General features: G+C 45.6%; 1 protein-coding gene across 1 annotated transcript in view; it reads right to left on the bottom strand.

The window, feature by feature from the left end:
- mylkb (myosin light chain kinase b) overlaps window positions 1-12,740 on the bottom strand; it is an 81,624-nt gene extending 68,884 nt beyond the window's left edge. Inside the window, exons 1-6 of the mRNA XM_060074660.1 lie at window positions 11,960-12,740; window positions 11,118-11,234; window positions 10,259-10,315; window positions 5,609-5,656; window positions 4,198-4,325; window positions 3,601-3,757 (exon numbers count right to left, since the gene is read on the bottom strand). Of these exons, the coding sequence (XP_059930643.1) occupies window positions 3,601-3,757; window positions 4,198-4,325; window positions 5,609-5,656; window positions 10,259-10,315; window positions 11,118-11,234; window positions 11,960-12,377 (925 nt within the window). The 5' untranslated portion in view covers window positions 12,378-12,740. The remainder of the gene's footprint in view (window positions 1-3,600; window positions 3,758-4,197; window positions 4,326-5,608; window positions 5,657-10,258; window positions 10,316-11,117; window positions 11,235-11,959) is intronic.
- Window positions 12,741-13,278: the final 538 nt, after the last annotated feature.

The following is a 13,278-nucleotide window of genomic DNA, read 5'->3' as shown; positions in this document are numbered from 1 at the left end:
GGATTATTTATTTTTTCGAGGCCAAATTTACTTGCCGACCCCTGGATTAAAGGGACACTGTGTAAAAATTACTCCCATCTAGTGGTACAATTGTATATTGCATTCAAACTAATAGTGCTCGCTTGTTCAAAAACTACGGTGAGCAGTATGTGCCAAGAAGCTGTGTCATGACATCCAATACTACCTCATCGAGTCATTCGAGTGATGATGAGGTTCGTTATTTCAAACAAATTTTAAACTGCATTGAATCATTAGTGTAAGCTAATGATGTATGAGTAATTACTCCTCGAGCAAGATAGTGAATTATTTCAGTCCTCATTCACGCTGGCTCAGAGTGAAAAACGCGTTTGCATTTTCTGTACCACGTAGTGCTTTTTGTCCCTCTCGGCCGTTCATAGACCGGAAGAACATGGAAGCCTCCATGAAGCCTACCCGTCCTATGTAACTACATATTAATTATTCTTCGCTCAGGAGGATAAGTGAGATTTTTGGCAGATATAATTTTACACCAATGAGGACTTATTTATGAATGAATACGTTGATTTGAGGTAATAAATGACTTAAAATATTACACAGTGTCCCTTTAAGGTAAAGGTCTTACAAACTATGGTTAAGTAGAGGGCAGGGTTAATGGTGAAGGTCAGGGTTAGATTAAGGTAAAGGTCTTACACACTATGATTAAGTGGAGAGCAGGGTTAATGGTGAAGGTCAGGGTTAGATTGAGGTAAAGGTCTTACACACTATGGTTAAGTGAAGGGCAGGGTTAATGGTTATAGTGAGTGATATATTAAGGTAATGGATTTACCCACCATGGTAAGGTTGAGGGAGGGGCTAATGGTTACGGTGACGTTTAGTTAAAGTAAGGGTCAGTTCTCACCAACGATGGTGAGGTTAAGGGCAGGGTTAATGCTTAAGGTAAGAGCTAGATTAAGTTTAAGATCTTACCCACCATGGTAAAGTTGAGGGCAGGGTTAATGGTTAAGGTGAGGATGAGATAAGGTAAGGGTCAGGTCTTACCCACAATGTCGAGATTAAGGTGAGGGTTAATGGTTAAGATTAGGGATGGGCATTCGATTAAGTTGTCTTAGTCAATCGTCTGGAGAATTAACGATCAATTAGTCGATTAATCGTTAATATTTTACATTAAAATTAAAAAATATATTTATATTCAAAATGAAATGAAAATACAAATGCAGCGTGTTTTCCTCATTGGGATCTTTATTATTAGATGAACAACTCAGTTAAACCAGATCCGTTCAATAGTTATGCGCTACTCTGCTCTAAGCAACGGAGCATGCAGCTCGATGCCGGTGCTCATAAACATAACAAAAAATAAACACAACCCTAGTTTCTTCCCAAAATAATAACAATAATAATATCAAAAAAACAATCATGTTATAACTTAACCAACCAGTCTACGGATTTTTGTTCAGAAAGATGAGCATGTTGACATGCTCTGGGGTCAGACGCGACCGCAGCCTGGTGACAGTAAGTCCAGCCGCCGAAAACACCCGCTCTGAGGGGACCGACGTTGCCGTGATGCACAAATACCTCCGTGCTAACTTGGCAAGGCGGGGGAACAACTTTGAACAATCCAGGGGCTCAGAAAGTTCCTTATTTCTGCTTCGATGCTAACCTCGCCTTGAGTGGTAGGCCTATAGTGCTCCCCAAGAAGTCATTTTTTAAATCATAATGGTCCCACACCAGACTTCGCCGTGGCCTCGTCCGCTTCATGATTACATCGCCGTGTTCCAATATCCATACTATCCGTACTTACTAGTCTAAGAGTACGTAGGGCGTTCCGATTCAGATCGGGCGAAAATAAGTGTACTGAAAACGGTCAAATCGCGAAGTGTGTGGCGACGTACACTTTTTCGTACTCAACGGCAGCCATCTTAGCTATGTAGCGGAAGAGGGCGGAGTCAGGCTGAGCCAAAGTCGGCGCATTTTCCACATAGCCTGCATTAATCAGTCCCTCCAGAAAAACGCGATGATGCGATCGCATAATTCAACGCATAATCAGCCTAAAGTCTGCATATTCATGCGGGGGCCGCATTTTTTCAAATATGCTGCACTTTCACCGCATAAACTGCCAATTTCCGCGAAAAAAGCAGCCATTTCCCCCTGTTGCCATGGGAACGTTATGAAGTGACGTAATTAGGCGACGTTAACGTCATCGCAAACCCCGCGACGAAGGCAAGATGAAGCGGTCTAATTTGCCAACAAAGATAAGTGCAAAAGACCGTGCAAAGCAGTTTCCCGGATTGTTACACAGTGGGGGCAAATTATTTTGCACTCCGTGCAACTGCGTGTTGGACCACAGGCGGAAGTCAACGCTGGAAAACCACTTTGCCGCAGCCAAACATGCAAGGATGGTTAAGGAGATGGACGTTGAGGGAGAGGGGATGGAGGATGAGGATGAGGAATGATTGGCTAGTGTTAGAGGCTGCAGTTAGTTTTCATTTTCACAGTGGACTGTTGTAGTTTCATTCAATGAGTTGATTCAACTTTACAGTTGTAAGATTGCACTTTTTTGTTACTCTTTTGAAAAGCTTCCTCTGTAAAACAGGAACATTTATTTATTTATATTTTATTTATTCATTTTTACAGAAGTTTTAGCAGATTATTTTTGTAAAGCTACAGAAGTTGTACTCAATGTTTTGTAAGTTTGAGCCATGTTTTAAGGTCTCAAATAAAACAAGACTAGAACTTAAATATTCCAATTTACAATTAGGGCATTTAGCAGATGCTTTTATCCAAAGCGACTTACATCGTTTAATACACACATTGACACACAGACGGCAGAGTCAACCATGCAAGGCGACAGCCAGCTCGTCAGGTCAAATTGTAAATTGTAAATATTCAGAGCACTTTCTGTGATGTAGTATGCTTGTTTTTCAGAAAGTAATAAGAAATGACTCTTTACATTAAGGTAATAGCCTAGTGAGAACAGGGTGTTGGGGGAATCACTATTTCCCCCTCTTTTTCAAACCACAAATTTTCGCACGTTCCCGCATTTTTTGCAAGTTCCCGCATTCTTTCGCGAGTTCCCATAATTTCATCGCATAAAATTGCATTTTTTAAGAAAATGTGCCGCATAATCAAGGATTTTTGGCCGCATAAATCACAAAAAAACGCCGCATTTTTCTGGAGGGACTGATTAATAGTCATTTTGTAGTTTTTATAGTTTTTATCGCTTTTTATAGCTGCTAGGCGTAAAGAGTTCTCCGTTCAAAGCGGGATGTTTATTGCGGGGGAGGAGCCGCAAATTTAAATATTGCCCACGTTGTGGTTAAATGTTTAATTGCACACTGCATTAGTTTAATCGATGAAAAATTTACGTAATCGACGAAATCCTTAACGATCAATTAGTCGATCGTCGATTAATCATGCCCATCCCTAGTTAAGATAAGGGTCAGGCTTTACCTTTGATTGGGAGGTTTAGGGCAGGGTTAATGGTTAAGTTGAGGGTTAATGGTTAAGGGTCAGGTCTTACCCACAATGGTGAGGTTAAGGTGAGGGTTAATGGTTAGGGGTCAGGTCTTACTCACGATGGGGAGGTTAAGGTGAGGGTTAGTTAAGGTGAGGGTCAGGTCTTACCCACGATGGTGAGGTTGAGGGCAGCCTGGCGCAGGCCGTAGCTGTTCTTCAGCTCGATGGTGTAGCAGCCGCAGTGCTCCTGCTGGCCCGAGGCGATGATCAGCTGACTGCTGCTGTCGCTGCTCTCTATGCTCACCCCCCCGGCGCCCTGCTGGATCTGAGGAACCGGATCAATCAATAGTTGGAGATGATTTATGGATCCATATTATTTATAGATTCATATTAGTTATTGATTCATATTAGATATTGATTAATCATTACTTTGTTTTAGTGTTATTGATCATTTGGTTATTGATAAGTTATTGATCATTTGGTTATTGATGAGAATTGATCATTTGGTTATTGATGAGTATAGAGCATTAGGTTATTGATAAGTTATTGGGCATTTGGTTGTTGATAAGTTATTGATCATTTGGTTATTGATGAGTATTGATCATTTGGTTATTGATGAGTATAGATAATTTGGTTATTGATAAGTTATTGATCATTTGGTTATTGATGAGTATTGATCATTTGGTTATTGATGAGTATAGATAATTTGGTTATTGATAAGTTATTGATCATTTGGTTAGTGATGAGTATTGATCAGTGTCCTACCGGCTTCCTGAACTTGAGCCAGGTGCAGCTGAAGGGCGGAGCTCCGGAGAAGCGGCAGCTGATCTCCACCTTCTCCCCGGCTAGGATCTTCATGTCCTCTGGGAACTGGAGGATCTGAGGAGGAAGGGCTGAACACACACACACACACACACACACGCACACGCACACGCACACACACACACACACACACACACACGCACACACACACACACACACACACACATACAGAGAAACAAAACAGAAACACACAAACACACACACACACACGCATTAACAACATACAGAGAAACAACCCAGAAACACACACACACAAATATGCAGACACTAACACACACAAATCCATACACACACACACACACTACTGGTGGATTTAATGATTCGTTTCCGTGACCCAGTTCGCGCGATTCAGTTCGCCACGAGGAGTCGTTCGCGAATCGTTCGTTCGTTCGTTCGTTCGTTCAGTCGAATTTGCGGTAGCACTAACTCCACTGAGTCTGACTGAATCAGCTGAGAACCGTGCAATGGGGTCCATTCCATGATGCGATTTACCGCTACCGGAAACCAGGCTGAACGAACATACGATTCGTGAACGACTCCTCCCAGTTCAGTCGAGTTTCCGGTGAATCGATTCACCGGAAACTCGACTGAACGTGGAGGAGTCGCTCACGATTCAGCCTAGTTTCCGGTAACGGTGAATCGCATCATGGAATGCACGCCATTGCACGGTTCTCAGCTGAGTCAGTCAGACTCGGTGGAGTTAGTGCTACCGGAAACTCGTTCGTTCGTTCAGTCGAGTTTCCGGGGAATCGAATGGTGAACAAGACGACCGAACGAACGAGAGAGACGAACCGGTTCGGTTTGTGCGTTCTAAAGACTCGTTCATTCGAACCGGTTCGCGAACGAACGAGCCAACACTAACACACACACACACACACACACACACACACACACACACAGAAAAACAAACTCACACACAGTAAAAACACACACTCACACACTCACACAGACACACACACACACACACACATACAAAAATCCGGCATGCACAAGTTTGCATTTTGCAAGGAGGGCATTTAGCAGACCTTCAAAAGCAACTTACAACCATTCACACACAGGCTCACACTCTTGTCACAGCTTGTTGGGGTAGGTTGAGGTGTCTTCCTCAGACACTCTTGCTCAGATACTCTTACCACACTAGGGTTGGTGAGTATGTGAGTATTATTTTATGTGTGTCTGTGTGCCTCTCCCTGACACCGACATGTTGTAGCAATGCAGTTTGGTAACGCAGTGCCACAGCTCCTGTATCTGGAGTCCCCAGCCCTGACCAGATCACCGTGCAGCTCAGTACAGCAGCTCCAGACCCTGACCCCAACACCCCCTCCTCACGGCGGTACGGACACACAGACCGTACCTTGTTTAGGAGGGGTCTTCGTTGTTGGTTTCTTAATCCGGGCTTCACCTGCAGAGAGATACAACAGTCTGATTAAACCTGCTGGACTGGTCATCTGACATGAATCATGTGTCTTATCCCAATAGTGGCAGTAGTAGTGGTCGTTGTAGTGGTAGTAGTAGTGGAAGTAGTAATGGTAGTGGTCATAGTAGTGGTAGTAGTAGCAGTAGTACTATCAGTGGCAGAAGTAGTTGTAGTGGTAGTAGTAGTGGAAGTAGTAGTTGCGGTAGTAGTAGTGGTAGTAGTAGTAGTAGTAGTGGTGGTAGTAGTGGCAGTGGTAGTAGTAGTGGTAGTAGTAGTTGCGGTAGTAGTAGTGGTAGTAGTAGTAGTGGTGGTAGTAGTGGTAGTATTGATCTCTGTATTCTGTGTCTTTAAGAGCGGTGACATATCTGGAGCCATATACTGAAGTATAGCAACCAAGGAGGAGGAGAGGGAGAGGAGAGGATGGGGGAGGAAGAGGAGGAGGCGTGGGGGGAGGAAGAGGAGGAGGGCATGGGGGAGGAAGAGGAGGAGGGGGAGTGGAGGGAGCGGGTGATTAGGAGGAGGTGAAGGGGGAGGAAGAGGAGGAGAGGAGGAGGGGATTGGGGAGGGAGAGGAGGAGGAGGAGTGGAGGGAGGAGAAGGGAGCAGGGAGGGAGAGAGAGGGACGTAGGAGTACATACTATTTGGTCGAGTGTCTGTGGTTTTCATGTCCTTATATGGACATTCTAAAAATACTCCCTGAAGGAATCCAGGATATAACTCCTCCAGTATTTATTTTCCATCTCAGAGCCATGCGACCCTGCCGGCTGAAAAAGTAACCCTCACTCTCTACACTAACCCACAACTCTTTATACTACTCTCTAGCACTTTTCAGAACTATCTATCACCATATCTATTACTCTCTATCACTTTCTGTCACCCTCCATCACTCTCTATCACCATTTATTACACTCTATCTCTCTCAACCAATCAGTTCCCTCACTCTCTCCAGGGGCCACCTGAGTCTTTAGTCCTTAAGTCATGGGGCAGTTATCAACAATGCACAATTTTAGCTCACTAAGCTAGATTTAGGCAACATGAAGCATGCTAGGCTACATGTAGCATGCTATGCTAACTGTACTATGCTAGGCCTGTGACCCCAGCCTGTTGAAGATAGAGAGAGTGAGCTACAACAAAACACCACGATACAATAACAACACAATAACAACACAATAACAACACAACGATAAGTAGCAATGTAGCTCACTAGGCGATATGTAGAAGGTTAGGCTACATGTCGTATGCTAGGATAAATGCTAAATGCTTGGATCAATGTAGCAGGCTAGGCTAGATGTAACATGATAGGCTTAACACCAATGACATCCGGAACTTCCGACCGATATCTCTTATTTCATTCCTTTCCAAAACTGTCCTCCTATCGCTAACAAAACAATCTGCTTGACCCTCATCAGTCAGGCTTCAAGACTGCACATTCCACTGAGATGCACCTATAAGGTCACATGGAATGGTTCCTTGTCCAAACCCTTCACTCTTGACACTGGTGTCCCTCAAGGCTCTGTACTGGGAGCCCTTCTGTTCTCCCTATATACCATATCCTTGTGCTGTCATCACATCATATGGTTTGGATTCCTCAGAGATTCCTCTTTTCCCCCTCCTCTGACAACACCCTGATCTCAGAATGTCTGGCAGACATCAGCATTTAGATGACCCATCACCTGAAGCTTAAACTCAACAAGACTGAGCTCTTCCTTGTGCAAGGGAAAGATTGCCCTCACATAGACCTACTGCTCACTGTCGAGGACATTGTGGTATCTCAATCACAAAACGTGTGAAACCTTGGTGCAATACTGGACATTTACTCCCACTCATCTCATACAATCATCACGTTATGCTACACGACGAACATTCCCGTGGTGGCCCGATCCTGCAGATTTGCTCTCTACAACATCCGCTGGTTTCCCCTCCTCACAAGGGAAGCTGCTCAGCTCCTGGTCCAAACGCTCGTCGTCTCCCGCCTAAACTATGCAATTCGCTCCTGGCTGGACTCCCTGCCTCCGTGATCAAAGCATTGCAGCGTATCCAGAACGCTGCAGCACACCTGGTATTCAAACCTACCTAAATTCTCCCATTTGACCCCCTGGCACTTGAAAATAGCATCATGTAGCATCTTAACATTGCTATTTTTGTTGTATATGGGGAACGGGTTAGCCTAGCGATTGTTAGTGCTTGGCACTTGGCTCTATGAACATCCTTACTGTACCGACAAAGATATATTATTGTTTCTCTTTCATCTGACAAATGTACCTTTTGTTAGTCGCTTTGGATAAAAGCGTCTACAAAATTCCCTCAATTTAAATTTAAATGTAGGCTAGATGTAGCATGCTAGGCTACATGTAGCATGCTGGGCCTGTGGCACCAGTCTGGGGAAGATGTGCGAAGGAGAGAGTGCATATGAGGGAGTCCTCCACACCATGTATGGTCATGGAGCAGCGCACGCACCCTAACATTTAAAGAGAGAGAGAGTTAGAGAGAGAGAGAGAGAGAGAGAGAGAGAGAGAGAGAGAGAAGCACACACACACACACACACACACGCACACCACACACATACGCATACACATAAACCACACGGATACAGAGAGACAAAGACAGAGGGATAGGTAGAGAGGAGAATAAAGAGAGGAAGATGGACAGAGAGAAAGGAAGGATGAAGAGAGAGGAGGAGGGGGAGGAGAGAGAAATAAAGGAGGGCAAAGAGAGGAATACCTTTCATGGGGTTGATAGGAACAGACAAGAGGACCCGAGTAGATCAGGGTTAATTGAACGCACTAAAATGACACATCACTCACTGTCTCTGTATTTGTACTATCTAACCTCTACCCGCTCCTTAATAACCTGTCTCTGTATTGACTGTCTAACCACTACCGGCTCCTAAATTACCTGTCTCTGTTTTGACTGTCTAACCCCTACCTGCTCATGAATGACCTGCCTCTGTATCCACTGTCTAACCCCTACCTGCTCCTTGGTTGCACCGCAGAGCAACCATGATTTTGATTAATGGAAAATGAATATATGATAAAAATAAGTAAGTACAAATATTTGCTCTACCACTAGCACTGCTTTTTGGTAATTTTGGTAGTATAAAAGCTAGGAATACATCGTGTTGAATGAATACATAACTGGAATACGAGACTGAAATTCACACCTTATAAAAAGTAACGTTATTACACGGTGACTGCACGGTGACACGGTGACATGTCGATGACGCTATACACTACATAAAAGACTAACATACACACACACATACGCACACACACACACACACACACACACACACACACACACAAACACAGAACATTTGACACAACTTGTATTAACAATATAAACAATATAATAATGACAAAGGTTATAAGATGCAAGATACGCGCTAAACTATGACTTTGACCACTCTAGTATCAGTGCTAGCATTGTCAGCAGAGACCTACCTACGTCCTACTCATATTCCTATTGAAATATTAGCTTCACTATGCTAATCTTAACGTCACTGTGGTAATGGGGAGCGTGTCTATGTTCCCCGGGTCCTATGTTCCCCTCTTTGTATGAGACTGGGGAACATAGGACCCTTTTTTTTTAAAAGGGTCCTATGTTCCCCGCTTTTCCCAAAAAGGGTCCTATGTTCCCCGATATCATTACTGCCAAATTCCGGCCGCGATAACTACCATTGCATGTCTTTACCTTTTGTGGAAGAGGGAGGCGCACAGAGCTTTTGGCCGTGATATTATTATACAATTATATTATATTATATACTATCATATAAAGAGCTACGGGAGTCGCAAACGGCAACAATCACTTTATCCTCAATAATGCAGTTCACCCCGGAGTTGGCCGGTTGAAAGCTGATTGGCTGTTACGTTACACATGTCACTCAGTGGCCACGCTGTTGAACGCCGATTGGCTGTCATCACGCGAATGTCGCGTCAGAGTTTAAATATTTTTAAAGATTGATAGATTGCGGGGAACATAGGACCCTTTTCCCAGAAAAGGGTCCTATGTTCCCCGCTTTTCCGATAAAGGGTCTTATGCTCCCCGGTATGTATGGCTACAGGGGAACATGGGACCCATTTTGGGAAAAACGGGGAACATAGAACCCGGGGAACATAGGACCCCGGGGAACATAGGGATGACCCCGTGGTAATGTTAGCATCACTGTGGCAATTTTAGAAACACCATGGTAGCGTTAACATCACCGTGGTAATGTTCGAATCATCATGGTTATGTTAGCATTACTGTGGTAATGCTCGAATCACCATGGTTATGTCAGCATCAGCGTGGTAATGTTAGCATCGTTGTGGTAGAATTAGCATGAAATTGCAAACATTAGCACTGTTTCCTTGAGTTACACAGCTTGTTATAGAACTTTCAAGCAGCCGGAATCAATGCTACTTCTATGGCCGATTCTGGTGTGTCCCATGTATACACATATATGTGTGAGTGAGTGAGCGAGTGAGTGTGTGTGCGTGTGCGTGTGCGCGTGCGCGTGTGTGTGTGGTAGCGCAGCAGTGGGCAGCGGCTCCAAGCTGCAGCTCCTTATTGGGACAAAAGGAGAGCGAGGCTGCATAGTTTGGAAACTCACTCTCAGACGCTGGGCCTGAGTTCTTCTTCCTGTCAGCTAGAGTACTGTCCTCTGGGTCTAGAGAAGAGGACAGAGGAGGAGAGAGGAGGAGGAGAGAGGAGGAGGAGAGAAGAGCAGAGGAGAGAGAAAAGTAGAGAGGGGAGGAGAGGACAGGTGAGGAGAGGAGGGGAGAGAGGAGGTGAGGGGAGGAAAAGAGGAGGGAGGAGGAGAGGGGAGAGAAGAGAGGACAAAAATGAGGGGGGGAGAGGAGGAGAGGAGATGCGAGGAGGAGAGGAGAGAAGGGAATGGAGGGGAGAGGAGGAGAGGATTGGCGGGAGAGGAGAAGAGAGGAAATGAGAGGAGAGGAGAGAGGAAAGGGGAGAGGAGAGTAGGAGAAGAGAGAGGATGTGAGGAGAGGACAGGAGAGAGGAGGATAGAGGAGAGGAGTGAGGAGAAAAGAGGAGGCGAGGAGAGGGTAGGAGAGGTCAGGAGAGGAGGAGGGGAGAGTAGAGAGGAGGAGAGGGGAGTAAAGGGGAGGAGAGGAGTGAGAATAGGAGAGGAGGACAGAAGAGAGGAGGAGAGGAGTAAAGGAGAAAATATTATTTTGTGATATTTGTATCACTCCTATCTTCCTAGGTGGTATGAAGGAGGGGTGTTCTTTACCAGACACATAATGTTGTACAAAATGAGAGTCTTTTTGAGATTGAGTCCTGTCATGAACAAGTTTATAGAGTTAATGGCCAGAAACGTTTGCCACCAAACATATATTCCTGTACTGGGGGCCCCAGGTGGTCAATGGGGGGTATTATATTTGTTTTTAAATGTGTAGTTATAAAACCATGGGAATGGTATAGTTGTGTCAGGCTCACGTGGTACTCACCATCCACTAGGACCATGCAGGAGGTCTCGGTCTTCCCTAAGCTGGTCTCCACGCGGCATTTATACTGTCCCTCATCCTCTGGGAGGGCCTTTTCTATGGTCAGGGAGCACAGCCCTCCTGCAACACAGTACATGTCATACATCTCATATCAATACCTCCTATCAGTGTGAAACGCCCTGTTATAGAAGGTATTAAAGAAGGTATATTCTACATATAAACCACCTGCTACATATCATATACTTTATTATTTAAGGTCTTCAACAAGGTATATTATATGTAGCAGGTGGTATAAACATATATATATATATATATATATATATATATATATATATATATCCCTTGCAGCAAATAGTAGTCATCAATCTACTTTCTATACCATCACATGGCATCACAATATGTACACCAGCAACAACCCAAGGCAACAAGCCAACACCATGACCAGGTGTAATAGACTCAAAGTTGCTAAGCCCTCACATGGAGCCAACATGGAGGCCTTTGGCAGTTGTCATGTCTGACCATGACTCCGTCAGATGGTAATGAAGAGTTGATTGGTCTGTCTGTCCTCAACACAAAGACTAGTATCTAGAATGCTAGCATTAGCATCTAGAATCTACTGGACTTCAACTTAGCTATCCGTGCGTTTGTGTGTGTGTTTATGTGTACGCACATCTACACCTAGACAAACACACACACACAAACACATATCCTTGTATATAGCTCTGTATATCGATGAAATCATTAGACATCAGTCTTTGTATTTAGGTAGGCACATATTTATGTTTACATGACTGTGTGTATGTGTGTGTATGACTGCTGTGTGTGAGTGTGTGTGTGTGTGTCACCTTCGCTAGCCAGGACGATGAACTTGGATGGTTTGATGACCTTCCCGTCCAGTGTCCAGGTGACTTTGACATCACGGAGGTCAGAGGTCAGCAGGCAACACTGCAGCCTGAGCTTCTGACCGTCCAACACGTTGATATTACTCAGCTTCTGTTTGAAGTCAGGTGCTCCTGCTCCTCCTCCTCCTCCTCTTCCTGCGTCCACACAGTTCTTGGCCTCCTTCTCTCCGTTCTTGGGGGTGTTCTCCACCTCCTTCTTGGGGGTGTTCTCCACCTCCTTCTTGGGGGTGTTCTCCACCTCCTTCTTGGGGGTAGTCTTCTTACCCAGGATGGACCTGAAGTCCACCTGCTGGGGGCCTTTCTTCTCCTCCTCTGGCCGGGGCTTGACCCCTGACCCCTTCAGGTTGGCTCTGAAGGCCATGGGTGGTGGGGGGAGGGGGGCGGGGGTCTTGAGGCTGGGGGGCTCGTTGGGGGCGGGGGTCTTTTGTCAGGGGGGCCCGTGGGGGGCGGGGAGCTTGCGGAAGTCCACCTGTCGCGCCTCGACTAGACGCTGCTGCTCATCGACGTGCTCCTGCGGCTCTGCGCTGCGCCTAAGGAGGCCCCTTCGATCTGCTGCTCCTGGACCTGTCCCTCCTGCTCCTGCTGCTCCTGCTGATGCTGGGCCTGCTCCTGGACCTGCTCCTCTCTGCCCCAGAGAGACCTGCTCCTGGCCTGGTGTCTCCTGGTCCAGGCTCTTCCGTCCCAGCTGTAGAGGAGTGTTGCTGCTCTGGTCGCTGCCTCTCTCCCCTGTTCCTCTCTCTCTTCTGGCTCCGCCCCCCCCCCCCCCCCCCCCCCCTCTGGGCCCGCAGGACCAGGCCTGGACCAATCACAACGCAGGGAGATGGGAAAGTAAAAAGGACAGGCTGCATGGACGCGTTACATCACAGATGACTCTAATGCCCCAATATGGGCATGGACCCAGAACAGCCTGGAACGCAGTCAAACTCCCTCTCTCTCACAAACCCACACACCCACACACACACACACACACACACACACACACACACACACACACACACACACACACACACACAGACCCTTATATGCACACAAACATGTGCATTAGAAAAAGAAACTGACACATGAGAGAGATAGGGATGGTCCTGTTATCTCTGAACTTCTAAAGGTTTATTTTTAACTTTTAGATGAAGAATGATTTTTACACACACAAACACAGTATATATGTGACATGGAGGGCGATCTGTTGGGATAATAGATATAGACGGGAGCGATGGAGGGAGAGGCAGAGAGAACATAGTGCTAGAGCACCAGCGGTTGAACGA

The sequence above is a fragment of the Gadus macrocephalus genome, chromosome 16 (assembly GCF_031168955.1).
Source record: "Gadus macrocephalus chromosome 16, ASM3116895v1".
Classification (NCBI taxonomy): domain Eukaryota; kingdom Metazoa; phylum Chordata; class Actinopteri; order Gadiformes; family Gadidae; genus Gadus; species Gadus macrocephalus.
Note: the sequence above shows the minus strand (reverse complement) of the source record. Positions and strands in the feature narration are given on the sequence as shown.